This window comes from Rutidosis leptorrhynchoides, chromosome 8, assembly GCF_046630445.1.
Source record: "Rutidosis leptorrhynchoides isolate AG116_Rl617_1_P2 chromosome 8, CSIRO_AGI_Rlap_v1, whole genome shotgun sequence".
NCBI classification, from domain to species: domain Eukaryota; kingdom Viridiplantae; phylum Streptophyta; class Magnoliopsida; order Asterales; family Asteraceae; genus Rutidosis; species Rutidosis leptorrhynchoides.
The window spans coordinates 29,484,903-29,501,827 of record NC_092340.1 but is presented as its reverse complement, the minus strand read 5'-3'; the positions used below and the strand labels follow the sequence as shown (position 1 = coordinate 29,501,827).

At 34.9% G+C, this 16,925-nt stretch overlaps 3 protein-coding genes across 8 annotated transcripts; 2 read left to right on the top strand and 1 right to left on the bottom strand.

Moving 5' to 3' along the window:
* The first annotated feature begins 813 nt into the window (after positions 1-813).
* LOC139861521 (protein DA1-related 2-like) lies at positions 814-4,617 on the top strand. The gene is made up of 12 exons (XM_071849944.1): positions 814-855; positions 1,010-1,152; positions 1,510-1,597; positions 1,675-1,786; positions 1,874-1,994; positions 2,098-2,181; positions 2,568-2,687; positions 2,785-2,997; positions 3,086-3,148; positions 3,228-3,343; positions 3,425-3,483; positions 4,065-4,617. The coding sequence occupies exons 1-12, from the start codon at positions 816-818 to the stop codon at positions 4,370-4,372; spliced, it is 1,467 nt and encodes a 488-aa protein (XP_071706045.1). The 5' UTR covers positions 814-815; the 3' UTR covers positions 4,373-4,617.
* A 244-nt stretch (positions 4,618-4,861) lies between these two features.
* Positions 4,862-6,244, bottom strand: LOC139862327 (ras-related protein Rab2BV-like). The gene is made up of 2 exons (XM_071850919.1): positions 6,080-6,244; positions 4,862-5,335 (listed from the first exon to the last, which is right to left on the bottom strand). The coding sequence occupies exons 1-2, from the start codon at positions 6,242-6,244 to the stop codon at positions 4,862-4,864; spliced, it is 639 nt and encodes a 212-aa protein (XP_071707020.1).
* Positions 6,245-8,371: 2,127 nt separating this feature from the next.
* Positions 8,372-11,930, top strand: LOC139861749 (uncharacterized). Of its 6 annotated transcripts, XM_071850247.1 has the most exons (7): positions 8,372-8,651; positions 8,738-8,784; positions 9,024-9,252; positions 9,603-9,778; positions 10,117-10,319; positions 10,662-10,745; positions 10,928-11,929. In XM_071850247.1, the coding sequence occupies exons 4-7, from the start codon at positions 9,747-9,749 to the stop codon at positions 10,945-10,947; spliced, it is 339 nt and encodes a 112-aa protein (XP_071706348.1). In that variant the 5' UTR covers positions 8,372-8,651; positions 8,738-8,784; positions 9,024-9,252; positions 9,603-9,746; the 3' UTR covers positions 10,948-11,929. The 6 variants fall into 6 exon arrangements, 5 of the variants coding, with proteins under 5 accessions (XP_071706348.1, XP_071706349.1, XP_071706346.1 ...); XR_011763937.1 differs by lacking the exon at positions 8,738-8,784 and having other exon boundaries at positions 8,372-8,691; positions 9,603-9,776; positions 10,253-10,319; positions 10,665-10,745; positions 10,928-11,930; XM_071850248.1 differs by lacking the exon at positions 8,738-8,784.
* The last annotated feature ends 4,995 nt before the right edge of the window (positions 11,931-16,925 follow it).

Below are 16,925 nucleotides of genomic sequence, written 5' to 3'. Positions count from 1 at the left end.
GGGGTGTCACGAATTGGCTTTCTTCCTAACGCGTATGTGGATGACAAATGAGAGCATTCAATTTCGATATCAACATTAAACAAATATATATGTTCATTAACTATGTTATCACAATTAAAAAGTGCAAAGATTCGTCCTTTTACTTGTTGATTAACCATGTTATTATCACAATTGAAAAAACGCAAAGATTCGTCACTTTTAACATTTTTTTAGCATGAGACTAAATGAGCCGTTGACATGAGCGGCAACAAATAGTTAAAGTAGGGGTAAAAAACGTTCATCATCAAAACTTGAAGGACCTGTACGATTTTAACAGCTCCTTTTCCCCGGCAAAGCTACCTTCAAAAATTATTTAATTAACTGCTGAAGATGCTCATTAAATATATTGATGAAATGTTGAAGATGCTAAGCTTCAAGCTGAATGCTCTTTCTATTTCAAAAATTAGTTAATTGCTGGTGACCAATAACCGTTAACTTTCTTGAAATCAAGATTCCATGGTTATCTTTCTTGTTCCGATCTATCACACTTTTTGTTCGTTGCTTTCTGAAGCTAAGAATCGTTTCCATATTTCAATTGCAATCCCTTTCCTTTCTCTATCAGAGATTCCCTAATTTCCTCTTTACTTTTTTTTTAAAAAAAACATTAACTTTATCAGCAATGATGCCATTATTGTTCTTCTTCAACTTGTTCTGCCTACTGATCTATTTCTCTGAAACCTTTCTTTTTTCGTTCTTCGATAACGCTTTTTCTCTCTATCTCTCTCTTAGTCCTTTTCATTTACGCCTATACATACGTCCCCCAAACCCCACCAATTATGTCTTCTTCAGGCAACGCTAACCACCTCTCTCAGCCTGGTATATATTGTAATTCTGTTTGACTTTCGTTTGAATACCTGTTTGTTTCCATGTTTGGTTTAGTTGGCTTTATTTTCTTTGACATTTGTCGCGTAAGATTATCATATAATAATATCATTCTTTAAGGGTTTAATCTTTGTTTCCTTACAAACAGAGAAGAAATCGTGGTTTATGAGATGGCTGAGTAAGCTTTTAAAGGGTGGTGGTTCTAATCGCGGCCTGATTGGTGGTACAAATCGTTCTCCACAGTTTATTGGAGACGAAAACATGGTTTTGAGAGCTCCTGTTAGATCCTTGGTAAATAAAATGTCTTATTTGTTTTCATTGTGGTCATATAACTATAATTTAATATATTGAATGAATTGAATTGAATAATGATGGCAAAAACATCAAAAATAAACTTTGCGTGAACTCTAAAATGCTAATTGGTAGCGAAAGTAGAAAGGTATATTTTGTATCATAGTGCTAAAAAGCATGCACTTTTCTTGTTTTGTGTAATTACTTTACTTTTGGTGCAAATCTTGATTCGATAATACCACTTGTTAACTTTTAATCATCTTAGTACAAAATAAATCTTTCAAATTGCTCTTGATTAATATTCTGAGCTACTAATTAGCAAGAAATCACTTATTAATAGCTCTTAAATTTCATTAGGACAATCGCTCAAGAACTGATAGAGAGAAGGAAGAATTAGATCGAGCAATCGAACTTTCTTTGGCTGAAGGTTTAAAGAAACCAAATGGTAAGTTTTCATTAACTGAATTTTGTTGTTGTTGAATGATTGCAGATAAACATTAATGTTGACCTATATATTTTTAGGATACGGGTGGCGAGCTAACAATGATGAAGATCTTACAAAACCAGTTCAAGACGATCGTCAATCTCCATATCCTCCATATGTTCCTAGAGAATATCAGCCAATGGGATATAGGTATTTGTTTCTTTTACAATTAATTTATGCACATTATTTTTTCACAGATCAATATAATTTTTTTTAACCATAACGCCAATATTATAGAATTTGTGGTGGATGCAATCGCGACATTGGTTATGGAAATTACTTGGGATGCATGGGGACGTTTTTCCACCCCGATTGCTTTTGTTGCCGTGCGTGTCGCTACCCGATTACAGAACACGAGGTACTTTTTAATTTTTTATTATCTGATTTATGATTTGGTTTTTGTATGTGAAATGATGATGTTGAATGTAATCTTATTAGCTTTATTTTTCTGTTGATTCAAGTTCTCTTTATCAGGGAAGGATGCATATCATAAGTCCTGTTTCAAAGAGCTGACTCATCCCAAGTGTGAAGTCTGCTTTCAATTTGTAATGAATTATTAACCCCTTTTGTACATTAAACTAAGTATTACACGGTTTGTCCCTAAGTCTCATATTTCACATTTGTCACTTATGTTTTTTTACTTAGTTGGTCACTCAAGTATTGTAAATTACGTGGTTGGTCCCTCACCCAGACGACCGTTAGTAAAATACTCTCATGTGCTTGGCACATGATAGAAATTAACGGGGTTTACCAACGGTCGTCAGGGTGAGGGACCAACCGTGTAATTTACGATACTTAGGTGACCAACCAAGTCATAAAAACATAAATTGCAAATGTAAAATATGAAACAAACGTTAGGGACCAACCGCGTAATTTTTTCTTTCACATATAATATGTAAGCACTAATACGCGAATCTAACTTTTGTTAAAGATTCCTACAAATGCAGCTGGATTGATCGAGTATCGATGCCATCCATTTTGGTCCCAGAAATATTGCCCAGCACATGAGCATGATAACACAGCACGATGTTGTAGTTGTGAACGATTAGAGGTTTGATTCCTTTCTGCAACTTTTGAAGTTTCATCAATCTGATCAATTAATATATAATAAATATTCTTAATCTTAATAATATTTTTGTTTCTTAAAGTCTGTGAATGCAAGATATATATCTTTAGGAGATGGTAGGAGTTTATGTCTTGAATGTATGGAATCTGCAATAATGGATACGGGTGACTGTCAACCGCTTTACCACGCGATTAGGGATTACTATGAAGGAATGAATATGAGACTTGATCAACAAATTCCCATGTTACTTGTTGAAAGACAAGCACTTAATGAAGCTATTGTAGGGGAGAAACATGTAAAAATCTTTTCTTTTTTATGTTATGTTATAAATTTATGTGTCTTCAAGTTTCTTGATTTGTAGTTATGGTTTATTTTTTTTTCAGGGCTTCCATCACATGCCTGAGACACGCGGTCTTTGTCTTTCTGAGGAGCAGACTGTTGCAAGTGTAAGTTTTTTCTCATTTTTTTTTTTTATGTTTGTTTTATGTTTTTTTTAAGTATGTATTTGATTTCTGTTGATTTCAGATACTGAAAAGGCCTAAAATTGGGAATCATGCATTAATTGGAATGAGAACACAACCTCAGAAATTGACTCGAAGATGTGAAGTTACTGCGATTCTTGTTCTTTATGGTCTCCCAAGGTATAAAGTTTTGTGCTTTTCTCTTTTATGTGGATCACAAAGGCTAATTTGTGAAATGAATGTCACGAAATCATGTTGCAGATTACTAACAGGTGCCATTCTTGCTCATGAGTTGATGCATGGGTGGTTACGTCTCAAAGGTAATTAGAAAACGCTTCCTTATAGAAACATAAAAATCAATGTTGCAGAACTCAGAATTACTCAGCGGGTACTCGGTTTTTGCAACTCAGGAAGTACTCGGCAGGAACTCGGTCAAACTAAGTCAAATTTGGTCAAACCCGGTCAAACTTGGTCACTCAAATCTATGTCAAAACGCGGGAATTATATGGAGAATTGGTCAAAATTGTTCAAAATCAAACTTGGTCAATCCAGTCAAACTTGGTCAAACTCGGTCAAAGTCGGAAAATAAGTAAAAAATCTGTCAAAACGCAGCAATTATACGGAGACTTGGTCAAAATTGTTCAAAGTCAAACTTGGTCAAACCAGTCAAACTCGGAAAATCAGTCAAAAATCTGTCAAAACTCGGGATTATCGGACAAAAGCGGGAAAAGTCAAACTTGGTCAAACTAGGAAAAGCAGTCAAAACTCAGGATTACTCAAAAGAATCGGTCAAAGTCAAACTTTGTAAACATCCTTCGGGTTCTCTCCGAGTAGCGAGTTTTGCAACGTTGAGAAAAATATTTACCTTTATGAAAATGTTAATGTTTCAAGAATTGATTAGGCTATCGAAACCTAAATCCCGAGGTAGAAGAAGGTATCTGTCAAGTGCTTTCATATATGTGGCTCGAATCGGAGATCATGCCAGGATCAACATCAGAAGCTTCATCTTCATCTTCTTCTTCGGGTTCAAAGAAAGGTGGAAAGTCTCGGGTCGAAAACAAATTGGGCGAGTTTTTTATGCATCAAATTGCTCATGACGCTTCACCCGCATACGGAGGAGGATTTCGAGCTGCAAACGCAGCTGTGAGTGCGTACGGTTTGCGTCGTACACTTGATCACATTCGTCTAACTGGAAACTTTCCCCTTTGATAATGTTCAAGATTTGTTCCTCTGCTTTATTCGATTACTAATATTTGTTCGAGCGAGCTGATCTGGCTCAAGTTTTTGTGGGGCGTTATCGGGAATACATGAAGAATATAGGGCTGATGAGTTCTTGGGAAATAAGTCTCTAACAATAAACTTAATAGTCATGTTTTTCTATGATGATTGGTATTGGGGTATTGTATTTGGAAATTAACATATACAAAAAGAAAAAATATGGATCCTGTTATATAAAGGTCAAACAAATATTACACAATACAAATCTTCAATTCTTTAACCTTTTTCTTTCCTTATAGCAACAACAAAAATAGGCCAATGTTCTTATATGCAATCCTACCTTTGCTTCCTGTACTTTTGCATCAGTAGGAGGGCGAAAACAAGGCTCGAACTTGCAACCACGCGACATATCAACCACTAATACGTCACGTAAAGTCATAAACTGTTCTTTATAAGTACGTACTCATACGAAATATGTACCTAATTAGAGCAACAAATACTCCCTTTGGAATCATTACTCTCAACCTTAATGGTGGTGCCTTTAGGAACAGAAGTGGCTGCTTCTTGTGCCGCTAAAGCTTTCTTAGTTACTACATTATAAATATCGAGTAAAATTGTCTGAAAAGCCTTTTCGACGTTATGTGCTTCCAATGCAGACGTCTCTAAGAATGAAAGATCTTCATTTTCTGCCAACGTTTGGGCGTCGTTTGCCGAAACAGCTCTTAGATGGTTCAGATCACATTTGTTTCCAGTCAACATGATAACGATGTTGGAGTCCGCATGGTCCCTTAGCTCACGGAGCCACCTTAAAACGTTTTCAAACGATTGTCTCTTTGTTATGTCGTAAACCAAAAGAGCACCAACTGCTCCTCTGTAATAAGCACTCGTGATCGCTCGGTACCTCTCTTGACCTGCGGTATCCCAAATTTGCGCCTTCACTGTCTTCCCCTCAACCTACAAAATTTATTGTTAAGATTCTGTTTTTTTTTTTTTTTTTTAAAGTGACCAACGATTCTGATTTTTATGATCAATTAGTCTCCATGAGAAACAGTGTTGATTCATATTTTGTATGCCATAGCCTAACAAATAGCATAGAAACTTTTATTATATAAGTTGTACACCTAGTTAAATGTGGACGCGTGAAACTCGCCAGTCGCAGGGGCATATGCGGATGAAATGTCCTGTTTGAGCGTAATGTTATCCGTACGAATGAGTAGACTCATTCGTACGAACCAAGGCCCGTTCATACCGACAGGTTTGCAAGCCAGTATATTTTGATGTGTTTTTAGGGTTTGAAGAGTGTAAACCCAAATTTGGGAGAGCCGTTTTGGCGATTCCAATATCATGCTCGATCTTCCACGACCAAAACGTTGTTTCTCTTTTCAAACGATTGTAACTTCGACGTTTATCAATTATATTATTCGTTTAACTTTACTTCAATGTATCTCTTCGGTCTTTTAATCTTGGTCTTGATGTGTATATTACGATCCATGAATGGAACAACGTTTCGGACTACAAAATATACATCAACCATTCCTAGAAACATATTTTTCGACAAATCTTTTTATGACCATTTAATGCAACATTGTAAGCAAACAAATTATCACGGTATAATCATGAAAAACAATACGAAACCGATATATATGTAAGGATTGAATAACAATATATAAACAAGAATTGGAGATAACAACAAATTACCTGAAGAGTTCTGGTTGCGAATTCAACACCAATGGTGGATTTAGATTCCAAACAAAACTCGTTACGTGTAAATCTCGAAAGTATGTTCGATTTTCCGACACCCGAATCGCCAATCAACACAATTTTGAACAAGTAATCATACTCGTGATCCACCTTATATGCCATTCCGTCTCTATGTACTCTTCACAAACCTAAAAAAATATTGGAAAAAAATAAATTTTAATTTCAAAAACAACAAAGGCACAAACAACAATTTTAGGATCTTTCCTTTTCTTCGTATCCAGATTTTTTTTTCCTTATATAAATTTCATATAAAAACAAAATCGTAACAAGCTAACCGATACGAAGAAACAGAACAACCGAATGAAACAGGATTTCTGAACGGAGAAAACAATCACGAAAACATGAAATTAATTCATTTGAAAATTTTCATTTGCAGCCCCTAAACTATGTTTATACTACTGAAGAGACGTAAACTTAGAAAAACTGAATTTATTTTATTTAAAGATAAAACAAACCTATAAAATAGCATCTTATATACCCCCAAATATTGATTAATTAAAATTGCTCATATACCATAAAAATGTAAAATAAATAGGTTGTGCAATCCTAAAAGGATGTTAGAGAAAATTACGTCTTTAAATATAGCTAACATACAAAAACATAAAAGAGCATTACAACAAATTGTCTATATGTGTCTGATGGATGTGTTTGGTGAATGAATGAAGTTGAAACCTTTGATCAGTATTTGTTGCTTCATTGCAAGTGGTCATCGAGTTTTTGGATGGATTTGTTTCGTCGGTGGAACATTCGATGGGTTATTCCAAGGTCGGTTACCGAGTTTTCTTTTGATTGGTACTTCAGGATGGGGATCAACGCGTCCATGTTTTGGAAAATGATTGGTCCCGTAACTTTAAGGGCAATTTGGATGGCTAGAAACGACATTGTGTTCAATGGTAAATTCATGTGCCGGTCAATATTGGTTCGCAACATCAATCTTAAAGTTTTTCTTCGGGCCTCGATTCTCTTGTTTGTCCATGCCGTTCAATCTCATGTTTGGGAGATTACTCCCTTACTTTTTGTCAATAGGCTTGTATGGTTTAAGCTTTACGTTTCAATTTTTGTTTCAACTAGTTGTTTACCCTCGCTTCGCGCCGGGGGTTCGGTTTTCAATGTATTTTATTGCGTTTAGTTTAGCGATGATGTCGTTGAAGCGCAACTCGAGTCAAACTAAAAGGTATAACCCGTCAAAGATTTAAATGTTATTTTAAATTAACAATATAGGTGCATCTCTGCGGGTGGAAAAAAATATAAAGGAAACCAAAAAAGAAAAAATAAAAAAAAATTTGTTACAACGGGTAGAGAAAAATATAAAGGAAACAATCGGTACTATTCATATTTTTTGCATAGTAGATATTTGCTGCTGCTAATTATAAAGAAACCATCGGTACTATTCATATTTTTTGTCCAGTAGATATTTGCTGCGGGTGAAGAAAAATATAAAGGAAACCAAAAAAGAAAAAATGGGAAAAAAACTGTTACAAAAAAATGCTATAGTACCGTGAATAGTACTGTTCACCGCGTTTCGCTATGGAATTGTCGATTTTTAAAAATTTAACGCAAAATCAACGTGTATGAAAAGTACCCCAAATATTTAGCGTTTTTTAAAAAGCGTCTGTTTTGCGTATAGCTAGTGACATTGTGTTCCTAAAATTATTTCGAGTTTAACGATGGTGTCGGAAAAATTTAACTCGTTGCGAGCGAGAAGATATGACCCGTTGAATATTTGGGTGGAGTTTATTTAAGATTTTTTTTATGAAAATGGTTATTTGACACTTTACCCCCTGTTTGGGGGGTCGATTTGAATTTTTCAAAAAAGTGTGGGGGCGTTGTTGAAAAAATAAAATTTAGTTAAAATTAAAAAAAAAGGTGAAAAGTCAAAAATGCACATGTTTACTATTCGTAACTTTTGTTTATTAGTTAATATGTAAATTTATGACCGACCTAGTTCCGTCATTGTAATGGTTTCCGTTTTCTTTCATCTTTTTGATGAGCTTGTTTTAATATATTTTACATCTTTTTCGCCAAAAAAAAAAAAAAAAAAAAAAAGGCATTACAATGTAGTATATTTATTTTAATTTTTAATATTTATTTAAATGTCTTTCAAAAAAATATTTATCTATAAATATCTATATAACTATATCCATATCAATATTTATAATTATAATTCATTCATATTCATGTTCATTCATATTCATATTCATATTCATATTCATATTCATATTCATTCATATTCATATTCATATTCATATCCATACTAATTACCGTAAACGTTCTTGCGTTCCCATTGATCACAATCCCTCCAACCATTTACTCCCTGAACTTTCTACTTTCCTCGTCTTACCTTCAAAACACGGAAATTTTCTCCCACCCTATTGAACAAAATATTGAATATATTTAGTAACAAAATAAATTACACATTCCTCGAGAACCATACACCTATACATCTTCCCTAATTCATTCCAATTCACCACAGAGTACCCAACTATTAGTTCACATCAATTCAGATTGTGTATGAGAAATTGGTCTCTCAATTTCGTTTTTTCATTTTGGTATTTGTACCATTTCAATTGTATAATTTCAGTTTATGATATTTAGGTTATTGTTGATTCTCTTTATGAATTTTGCATACAAAGTCTTCTTAGGTGAATTCTTTTTCTTTACCGTTAGTAATTTTGGGTGAAAAGACATAAATCGTAGTTAATTTATGGATTGTAATTGATTTTTTTTAATTTTGGTTATGTGTGAGTTTTGGTAACATGAACCATAACTGAGTTTTTGAGTTTTGAGTACTCTGTTTTGGTATAACAAATCAATTAATCAAGTATTTTAATAAAGACAAATTATACTGCATGACAGTGGTTAATTATTTTTATTCTTACAGACAAATTTGATTAAAGAGAGCAAAAGGATGGTCTACAATGACTTTGGAGATTTCTATTACGCTCATGGAGCACTTGGGGATGCATTTAAGAATTATGTCCATACACGTGATTATTGTACAACTGCAAAGCATATCAAACATATGTGTTTGAATGCAATTTTGGTTAGCATTGAGATGGGTCACTTTGGGCATGTTATAAGCTATGTCAGTAAGGCAGAGCAAAACAAAGGTACATTAAACAGACTCAATTTAACACGAAATTCGATTTGGAGTTTCAGTTCACTTGCCTACTATATTTTAATTTGTATTTTGAGTCGGTGAAACGATTAACGTCACCGTTAATGTTAGGTATATGCTATCCGTTTATATACCATGAATTAGTCATTGATTATATGTTACACAAGAAATCGCCTAATGATTGTAGATTAGTCTAAAATCAGGAGAAATCATTGACTTATTATAATTTTTGTTATATACCATGTTTTACATAATTTTTCCCACGTTCATTGGTTATAACTTCTTTTATATACTCTGCCTGCACATATTGTTGTAACAAAAGTTGAGGTATATATTGTGCAGGCTACTGACTTTGTATAGATTTCCCTCCATCATGCTCTCAAGGAAGCGAGATGGGTTTACGTTGGTAACATTCAACACAAATGTGTAAATAGTGAATTTCAACGAATTTATGCAATTGCGGTTGGGCTTTTTAACCATTAGGTCATGGATCTAAAGAGATATTTCTATATTGTAGTGTAAGTTTGCTGATTTTTTTGTTACGGTTTTTTTTTTTTTTTTTTTTTTATTATTTTTGTTTTTTGCACAAGCTGGAGCTGTTGTTAGTATATGTTCAGGGTGTTTGACCTCCTTTTCGGCAAAATAAAATTGGCTTTTGTATTTGGATCCTACCAATTGTTGGGATAGAATTTTTGTTTATTTTTCTATATGCTTGCTTTTTTCGCTTTTCCTGCTGTTTAGCGGGGTGTTTGTTACCATTTTGTTAAGAGTAATTGTTTTGTATGTTTAGTTGCCAGCATTTGTTGTGGCTTTTAGTTGAACTTATTTTATTTTATTTTTTTTTTTTTTTTTGCAGAAGTAGCAATCCGCATAAAAACCAGGCACCGCAAAAATCAATCGACATTGCAAACATGAAATGCGAAACTACTTTATTTATAGTTATATATACCCTACATAGGTCTGACTGTAACATAACAAGCTTTGACTTGCAGGCTTACAATTTACTCCCAAAACCGGCAACGATCACTGCAAATGCATCTTGGGTCTGCGAAAACAGTGGTAAAAACATTCTTACCCGTCTACTACCGAACCTCACACGCAACAAACATATAGATATTAAAAATGGTCAATCTCAACAATTTCAACTCCCAAGTAAATCCAGTCTATAATAAAGTTTCATCATAAGTTTATTACCATATATATAGTGTCTTACTTCACCAATAGCACATCTACATCCCATTTTAAATTACCTATTGTGTTTATACTTTACCTTATATGTGATCATAATACATGGTTCAAACTATGACATTGCAAGCATTTTATGTCTTTTAATTACTTTAAAATGTGTAGTTTATCTTGATTTTTTAGCTTGCTAATGCTAATTTTTGGTTCTTTTTGTAGCAGTACCCGATGGGGATGGCCTTCCCAGCTCAGTTGATGGACCGTTATGGTCGAGTGATCTGTCTTTTTCCCTCGAGACTGAAGGTATAAAAAACTTGGACTGTATATTATCATTGTATAGTTATCGTTTTTTAAGGATGAAGGTTGTTGAACAATTATATATTTATTACTTGAATAAGCTTTCATTTTTTTCAAATAATTAAAACCATTACTTTTATTTTTACTTTTACCACACTGCTTACAACTCTTATGAAAAAAACATGTAGGTGTTTACTTGCAATGGTAAGAAGAAAGAAACATATGACTCATTAGATGAATTAACAAATGCTAATGAAGAACTATATTGAAGACTCCATTGCATACTCTTTAGATAGTTGCACTGTTGCAGTCATTTTATACGTGCAACAGATTGAGAAGGTCCAAGAGGCATTGGTTGTCGAGAGTGTGAATGGTGATGTCGGTGAAGCCGAGGGTTCTGTTTGTGTTGTGGATGGTCGGTCGCGGTCTCGCGGAAAGACGATTGAAGTTGAAAAAGGAGGTGGGGTTTTTTCGCTGCGTGACGAAGATGAGGTTGGTACCTCGGAAGGCAATTATAAAGGCTTCTTCCAAGATTTGGCAGATCGCGGTTGATCTCATCGTCCCGGGTACCATGAAGTTTTGGTCAAATAACATGATTATGAAGTAGAAACATATTACGAATCCTAAAAAAGCAAACATTTTTTTGTGGATTTATGTTTGAATTGTGCAACCTGAAGGTTCATTACACACCTTTAGGCCCATGACACGTTTGGTATTAGTAGTGAATATCGGTTTGATTTGGAATTAAACAGCAATTTAAGTGCATTTATATATGTTGGTGGTACTATTCAGGTTGCACTTCAAAACCATAATCTAAAGAAGTATTTTGAAGTCTTTACCTTAATCGGAGGGATTTAGTAGCCATGGTGGTGGATGGCGGTGGCCATGGCTTGCCTTACACAGTGAGCTAACTCACTTTTCTTCTCTAAACTCTACTATATGATGTACTTACTTTCTCTTAATTCCGATTCTTTATACTTAGATTATACAAGTTATATGTTTGCAAAAAGCTTGCTGCTATAGCAACACACCAACACAATATACTTATATCGTTGGTTCTCCCCATCATTTGGATTTTCATTACGATTGCTACTACCGTATTTGTAAGTGATAATTATTCATTTTCTTTCCGGATTATATTGATTGTTCCTTTCTTTGTGATACATTGAAGTGACGATTTCTAATTTGATGTTGATTCTAAATTGCTGTGTTGTTTTGACTTTTGCTTTAATTTGTGTCACTATCGTTTGTTTTTTTCCTTCCATTTTTTATAATTTCAATTTGCATTAAAAGTGTGTATTACTAGATGTTTTTCTATTTCCGTTGTTTTGTATAATGTTGTGTAAATGGTTCGCATTAGTTTTTTGCCCATATTGTTTCCTGGGATAATGTCAACTAACAAAAGACAGAGGAAGACTAGAGATACCGGTTGTTCCTTTGTTAATTTGGTGTTAGTGGTATTCGTTTTGTGTCATCCCACGACTTGCGAGGTCATAGTTGCGTCACTATACGTCTTTGCTCAACTTCAATTTTTTTTTGCAAACCAAGTCCCTCCAAAAGAGAGTATTGCACAGCCAGTCTTTAAGTACACTTATGAAATCCGCATCTACCAAAAATATCAACGAAATAGTTACAAAAAAGATTACGAAATCCGCCGCAACGCGCTACCTAGTTATATTTATATAGTCCGTATTAATGTGCATAATATATGTAGGTTTAATAAGTCAGCTCTCCAAAATATAGTTCACTACGTGTTTACAAAACATAAAGATACTTTTATTCGAACTTGTTTAAAGGGTAAATACATCCCTTTAAACAACATACAACAATTTCCACAGTTCACTTCTTAAATTTTGAGAAAACAATGACGTTTGTTATATTTTTGTTAACGAGGAACTCTGTTATGAACAAATATATTGGATCCCAAATCCCCATTGCAGTTAACCTCATCCCTAATTAGGTTCAAAAAACATTGTCAAATATTGAATCCGGAATGGGATTATAGCCAAAATGCCCAATCTTATCAAGTTTATTGCCCTGGAGCCAAAAAAAAAAAAAAAAATTTGCCAGAATGCCCTCGCAAGACGCAAGGAGCCTTGCGTCTTGCCCGCTCAAGGCGCAAGCTTGCGTCTTGTGACCTTGCGTCCTTAGCTTATCAGAATTGGATTTTCTGGATAAGATTTCGTCATATTTCCTAGATTTTTTCGGATAAGTTTTTGACCCTATATATAGAATGACCCTGAAACTTTGCATTCATAGTCTCATTACATTTCAAAACATATTCAATTCAGAGATTATAGCCATGTTAAGGTACTCTTTTAAGCATTTTTCACTAATTTTTGTATTTATGAATTGTGTTAATGATGATAAATTTGTTGTTCATATATGTTGTGGGGTTCTTTTGAGTATATTAATGTAACGACCCGTCAAAATCGCTATTGACGCGGCACGTTAATCATTGATTCCACAGTGAGGTTTTGACCTCTATATGATACGTTTTGATAAAATATTGCATTCATTAAAATAAGTGACTTTCTAAACATAGAAAGTTATAAACATGTGGGCGAGTGCTTAGGTATAAGCAAAACCCCGAAATACATAAGTCTTTAATTTACAGGTTGACATCACAGTCCAGTTATTTATTACACAACGCAGTTTTATTTTGAATGCAATAAACTTTGTACAAAGCATGAGAGACTCCATGCAGGCAACAAGCACATCACAGCGGAAGCATTCTAAGGACCTGAGAATAAAACATGCTAAAAAGTCAACACGAATGTTGGTGAGTTATAGGTTTAATTGCTCGAGTCATAAACATATATAAAGATAGACCACAAGATTTCATCAAAAGTTTATCAATAGATTCTACGTAACAGAGCACCCTGGTAACTAAACTTAACGCTATAGTGATAATTACCCCATTCGTTTTAATACACGCAAACCAACGTGTCTTAAACTCAAATAACATACGTCCGTTAAAAGGCTAGCGCTCTAGCTCGGACGGGGATGTCAAGCCCTATGGATCCATATACAATTATTCGCGCCCACCAGTCCATATCCTATGTACTGGCAGCTACTAGTTACCAAAGCTAAGGGATTTTCGGTTTAACTCAGTGTAGAATTTAGTATGTACTTGTGTCTTATCGCGTTTAAAATAAATTGCATATATTCTCAGCCCAAAAATATTTAAAGTATTTAAAAAGGGAGACTATAAACTCACAGTTCAATATTGAGACTCAATATTGTAGGCAAATTGCGTAGACGTAATGATGGTAGATGACTGTATGGTTGGCCTTGGATTCAAGAACAATACCCCGGACAATACCCAATATTTCCTTAGCTTAAAGCGGTTTGAAACCCGAATTAAAACACACTCGAATATACTTTATTATTATTAAACTTAAAATTAAAATTATAATTATAATTATAAATTTAAATTTAAATTGAAGAAGAATAAGAAAGAGTTGAAAAAAAATCGTCGAGCAAACTGGTGTATTTATAATACTTTTCCATTTACTGTAGCTCATGCGATCGCATGAGTTTTCAGTGTTTTTGCCATGCGATCGCATGGCCGCCTTTTCTGTTTTTGTTTGCTAGTTCGTCGACATCAAATAGTGTTTTTACTTGTAGCAAATAGTGTTTTACTGTAGCAAATAGTGTTTTACTGTAGCAAATCAATGTAGCAAACTCGTTTTCACTGTAGCACTGTAGCAAAATACGGTTTCACTGTAGCAAATAGTGTTTTACTGTAGCAAAGTAATTTTTACTGTAGAAAAGTCGTTTTTACTTGTACATATATACATACATATAATTGTTCATGAATCGTCGAGAGTAGTCAAAGGTAATTGTATATATGTAACAGTTCTAAAATTTTGAGACTCAATCTAACAGACTTTGTTTAACGTGTTAAAATAATAAATCGTATAGAGAATTGGTTTAAATAAGTCAAAAATTTTCGGGTCATCACAGTACCTCCCCGTTAAAGAAAATTTCGTCCCGAAATTTTGAGTAGTACCTGTTTCATGAGCGATATCAGTGAACAAATGTGGATACTTTTGCTTCATTTGATCTTCACGTTCCCAAGTAAACTCGGGTCCTCGTCTTGCGTTCCAACGAACTCTAACTATCGGTATTTTGCTTTGTTTTAATTGTTTGACCTCACGGTCCATGATTTCGACAGGTTCTTCGACAAAATGGAGTTTATCATTAATTCGTAATTCGTCAAGAGGAATTACGACATCCTCTTCAGCTAAACATTTCTTCAAATTTGACACGTGAAATGTGTCGTGAACACTACTAAGTTTTTGCGGTAGCTTTAATCGATAAGCAACTGCTCCAATTCTTTCGGTGATTTCAAAGGGTCCTACGTACCTAGGACTTAGCTTTCCTCGTTTACCGAATCGTACAACGCCTTTCCAGGGTGACACTTTCAACATGACTTTGTCGCCCACTTGAAATTCTAGTGGTTTTCTTCTTACATCAGCATAACTCTTTTGGCGACTCATGGCCGTTTTCAATCGCTGTTGTATTTGAATGATCTTTTCGGTGGTTTCATGAATAATTTCTGGTCCAGTAAGTTGTCTTTCTCCTACTTCACTCCAACAGATAGGAGATCTGCACTTTCTACCGTAAAGTGCTTCAAATGGCGCTGCGTTGATGCTCGTATGATAGCTGTTATTGTATGAAAATTCTGCCAACGGTAAGTGTCGATCCCAACTGGTTCCAAAGTCAATCACGCATGCCCGTAACATGTCTTCCAATGTTTGTATTGTTCTTTCACTTTGACCATCTGTCTGTGGGTGATAAGCGGTGCTCATATCTAATCGAGTTCCCAATGCTTTTTGTAATGATTGCCAAAAACGTGATGTGAATCGGGTGTCGCGATCAGATATGATAGAGATGGGTACACCATGCCTGGAAACTACTTCCTTCAAATATAGGCGTGCTAATTTCTCCATACTGTCTGTCTCCTTTATTGGTAGAAAGTGAGCTGATTTAGTTAGACGATCAACTATCACCCAAATAGTATCATGACTACTTGCAGTCCTTGGCAATTTCGTAATGAAATCCATGGTTATTCTTTCCCATTTCCACTGCGGAATTTCCGGTTGTTGCAGTAATCCTGACGGCTTTTGGTGCTCAGCTTTGACCTTTGCACACGTCAAACATTTGCTTACATAAGTAGCAATTTCTGTCTTCATATTAGGCCACCAATAAAAATTCTTGAGATCGTGGTACATTTTCCCGTTTCCTGGGTGAATTGAGTACCTCGTTTTGTGTGCTTCATCCAGTACTAGTTGTCTTAGGTTACCATGTTTTGGTACCCATATCCTACCAGCAAAATACAGGCTTCCATCGGCTTTTACTTCAAGTTGTTTTTCTAACCCTTTGCTCATTTCGCCTTTTTCGTTTTCTTCTTTTAAAGCTTCTAACTGTGCTGCTTGAATTTGCTTTGTGAGATCAGTACGAATTGTAATATTCAAAGCTCGAACCCTAAGAGGTTTTACTCTTTCTTTTCGACTTAAGGCATCAGCTACAACATTAGCCTTTCCGGGGTGGTAACGGATTTCACAATCGTAATCGTTTAACAACTCTACCCAGCGACGTTGCCTCATATTGAGTTGTTTTTGATCAAAAATATGCTGAAGACTCTTATGGTCAGTGTACACTGTACACTTGGTGCCATATAGATAGTGTCTCCATATTTTGAGTGCAAAAACTACTGCTCCAAGTTCTAAATCATGCGTCGTATAGTTCTTTTCATGAATTTTTAGTTGTCGTGAGGCATATGCGATGACTTTTGTGCGTTGCATTAATACACATCCTAAACCTTGGTGTGAAGCATCACAATAGATCACGAAATCATCATTTCCTTCCGGTAATGACAAAATGGGTGCAGACGTTAACTTCTTCTTTAATAACTGGAATGAGGATTCCTGTTCTGTGGACCAATCATACTTCTTTCCCTTTTGAGTCAATGCAGTTAAGGGTTTGGCGATTCTAGAGAAATCTTGAATGAATCTTCGGTAGTAACCAGCAAGACCTAAGAATTGGCGAATTTGTGTTGGAGTCTTCGGGGTTTCCCATTTACTAATGGCTTCGATCTTGGCGGGGTCAACTTTAATTCCATGTTTACTGACAACATGGCCCAAAAATTGTACTTCTTGTAACCAGAAATCACACTTC

Excerpts from the sequence above, each read along its gene's own strand:
- LOC139861521 (XM_071849944.1), top strand. The coding sequence starts at position 816 with ATGTCTTCTTCAGGCAACGCTAACCACCTCTCTCAGCCTG. Across the intron at positions 1,153-1,509 it reads GAGCTCCTGTTAGATCCTTG|GACAATCGCTCAAGAACTGA; the intron begins GTAAATAAAATG and ends AAATTTCATTAG. Across the intron at positions 2,182-2,567 it reads GTGAAGTCTGCTTTCAATTT|ATTCCTACAAATGCAGCTGG; the intron begins GTAATGAATTAT and ends CTTTTGTTAAAG.
- LOC139862327 (XM_071850919.1), bottom strand. The coding sequence starts at position 6,244 with ATGGCATATAAGGTGGATCACGAGTATGATTACTTGTTCAAAATTGTG. Across the intron at positions 5,336-6,079 it reads TCGCAACCAGAACTCTTCAG|GTTGAGGGGAAGACAGTGAA; the intron begins GTAATTTGTTGT and ends TAAATTTTGTAG.
- LOC139861749 (XM_071850248.1), top strand. The coding sequence starts at position 9,747 with ATGGATCTAAAGAGATATTTCTATATTGTAGT. Across the intron at positions 9,779-10,116 it reads AGATATTTCTATATTGTAGT|AAGTAGCAATCCGCATAAAA; the intron begins GTAAGTTTGCTG and ends TTTTTTTTGCAG. Across the intron at positions 10,320-10,661 it reads TTGGGTCTGCGAAAACAGTG|CAGTACCCGATGGGGATGGC; the intron begins GTAAAAACATTC and ends TTCTTTTTGTAG.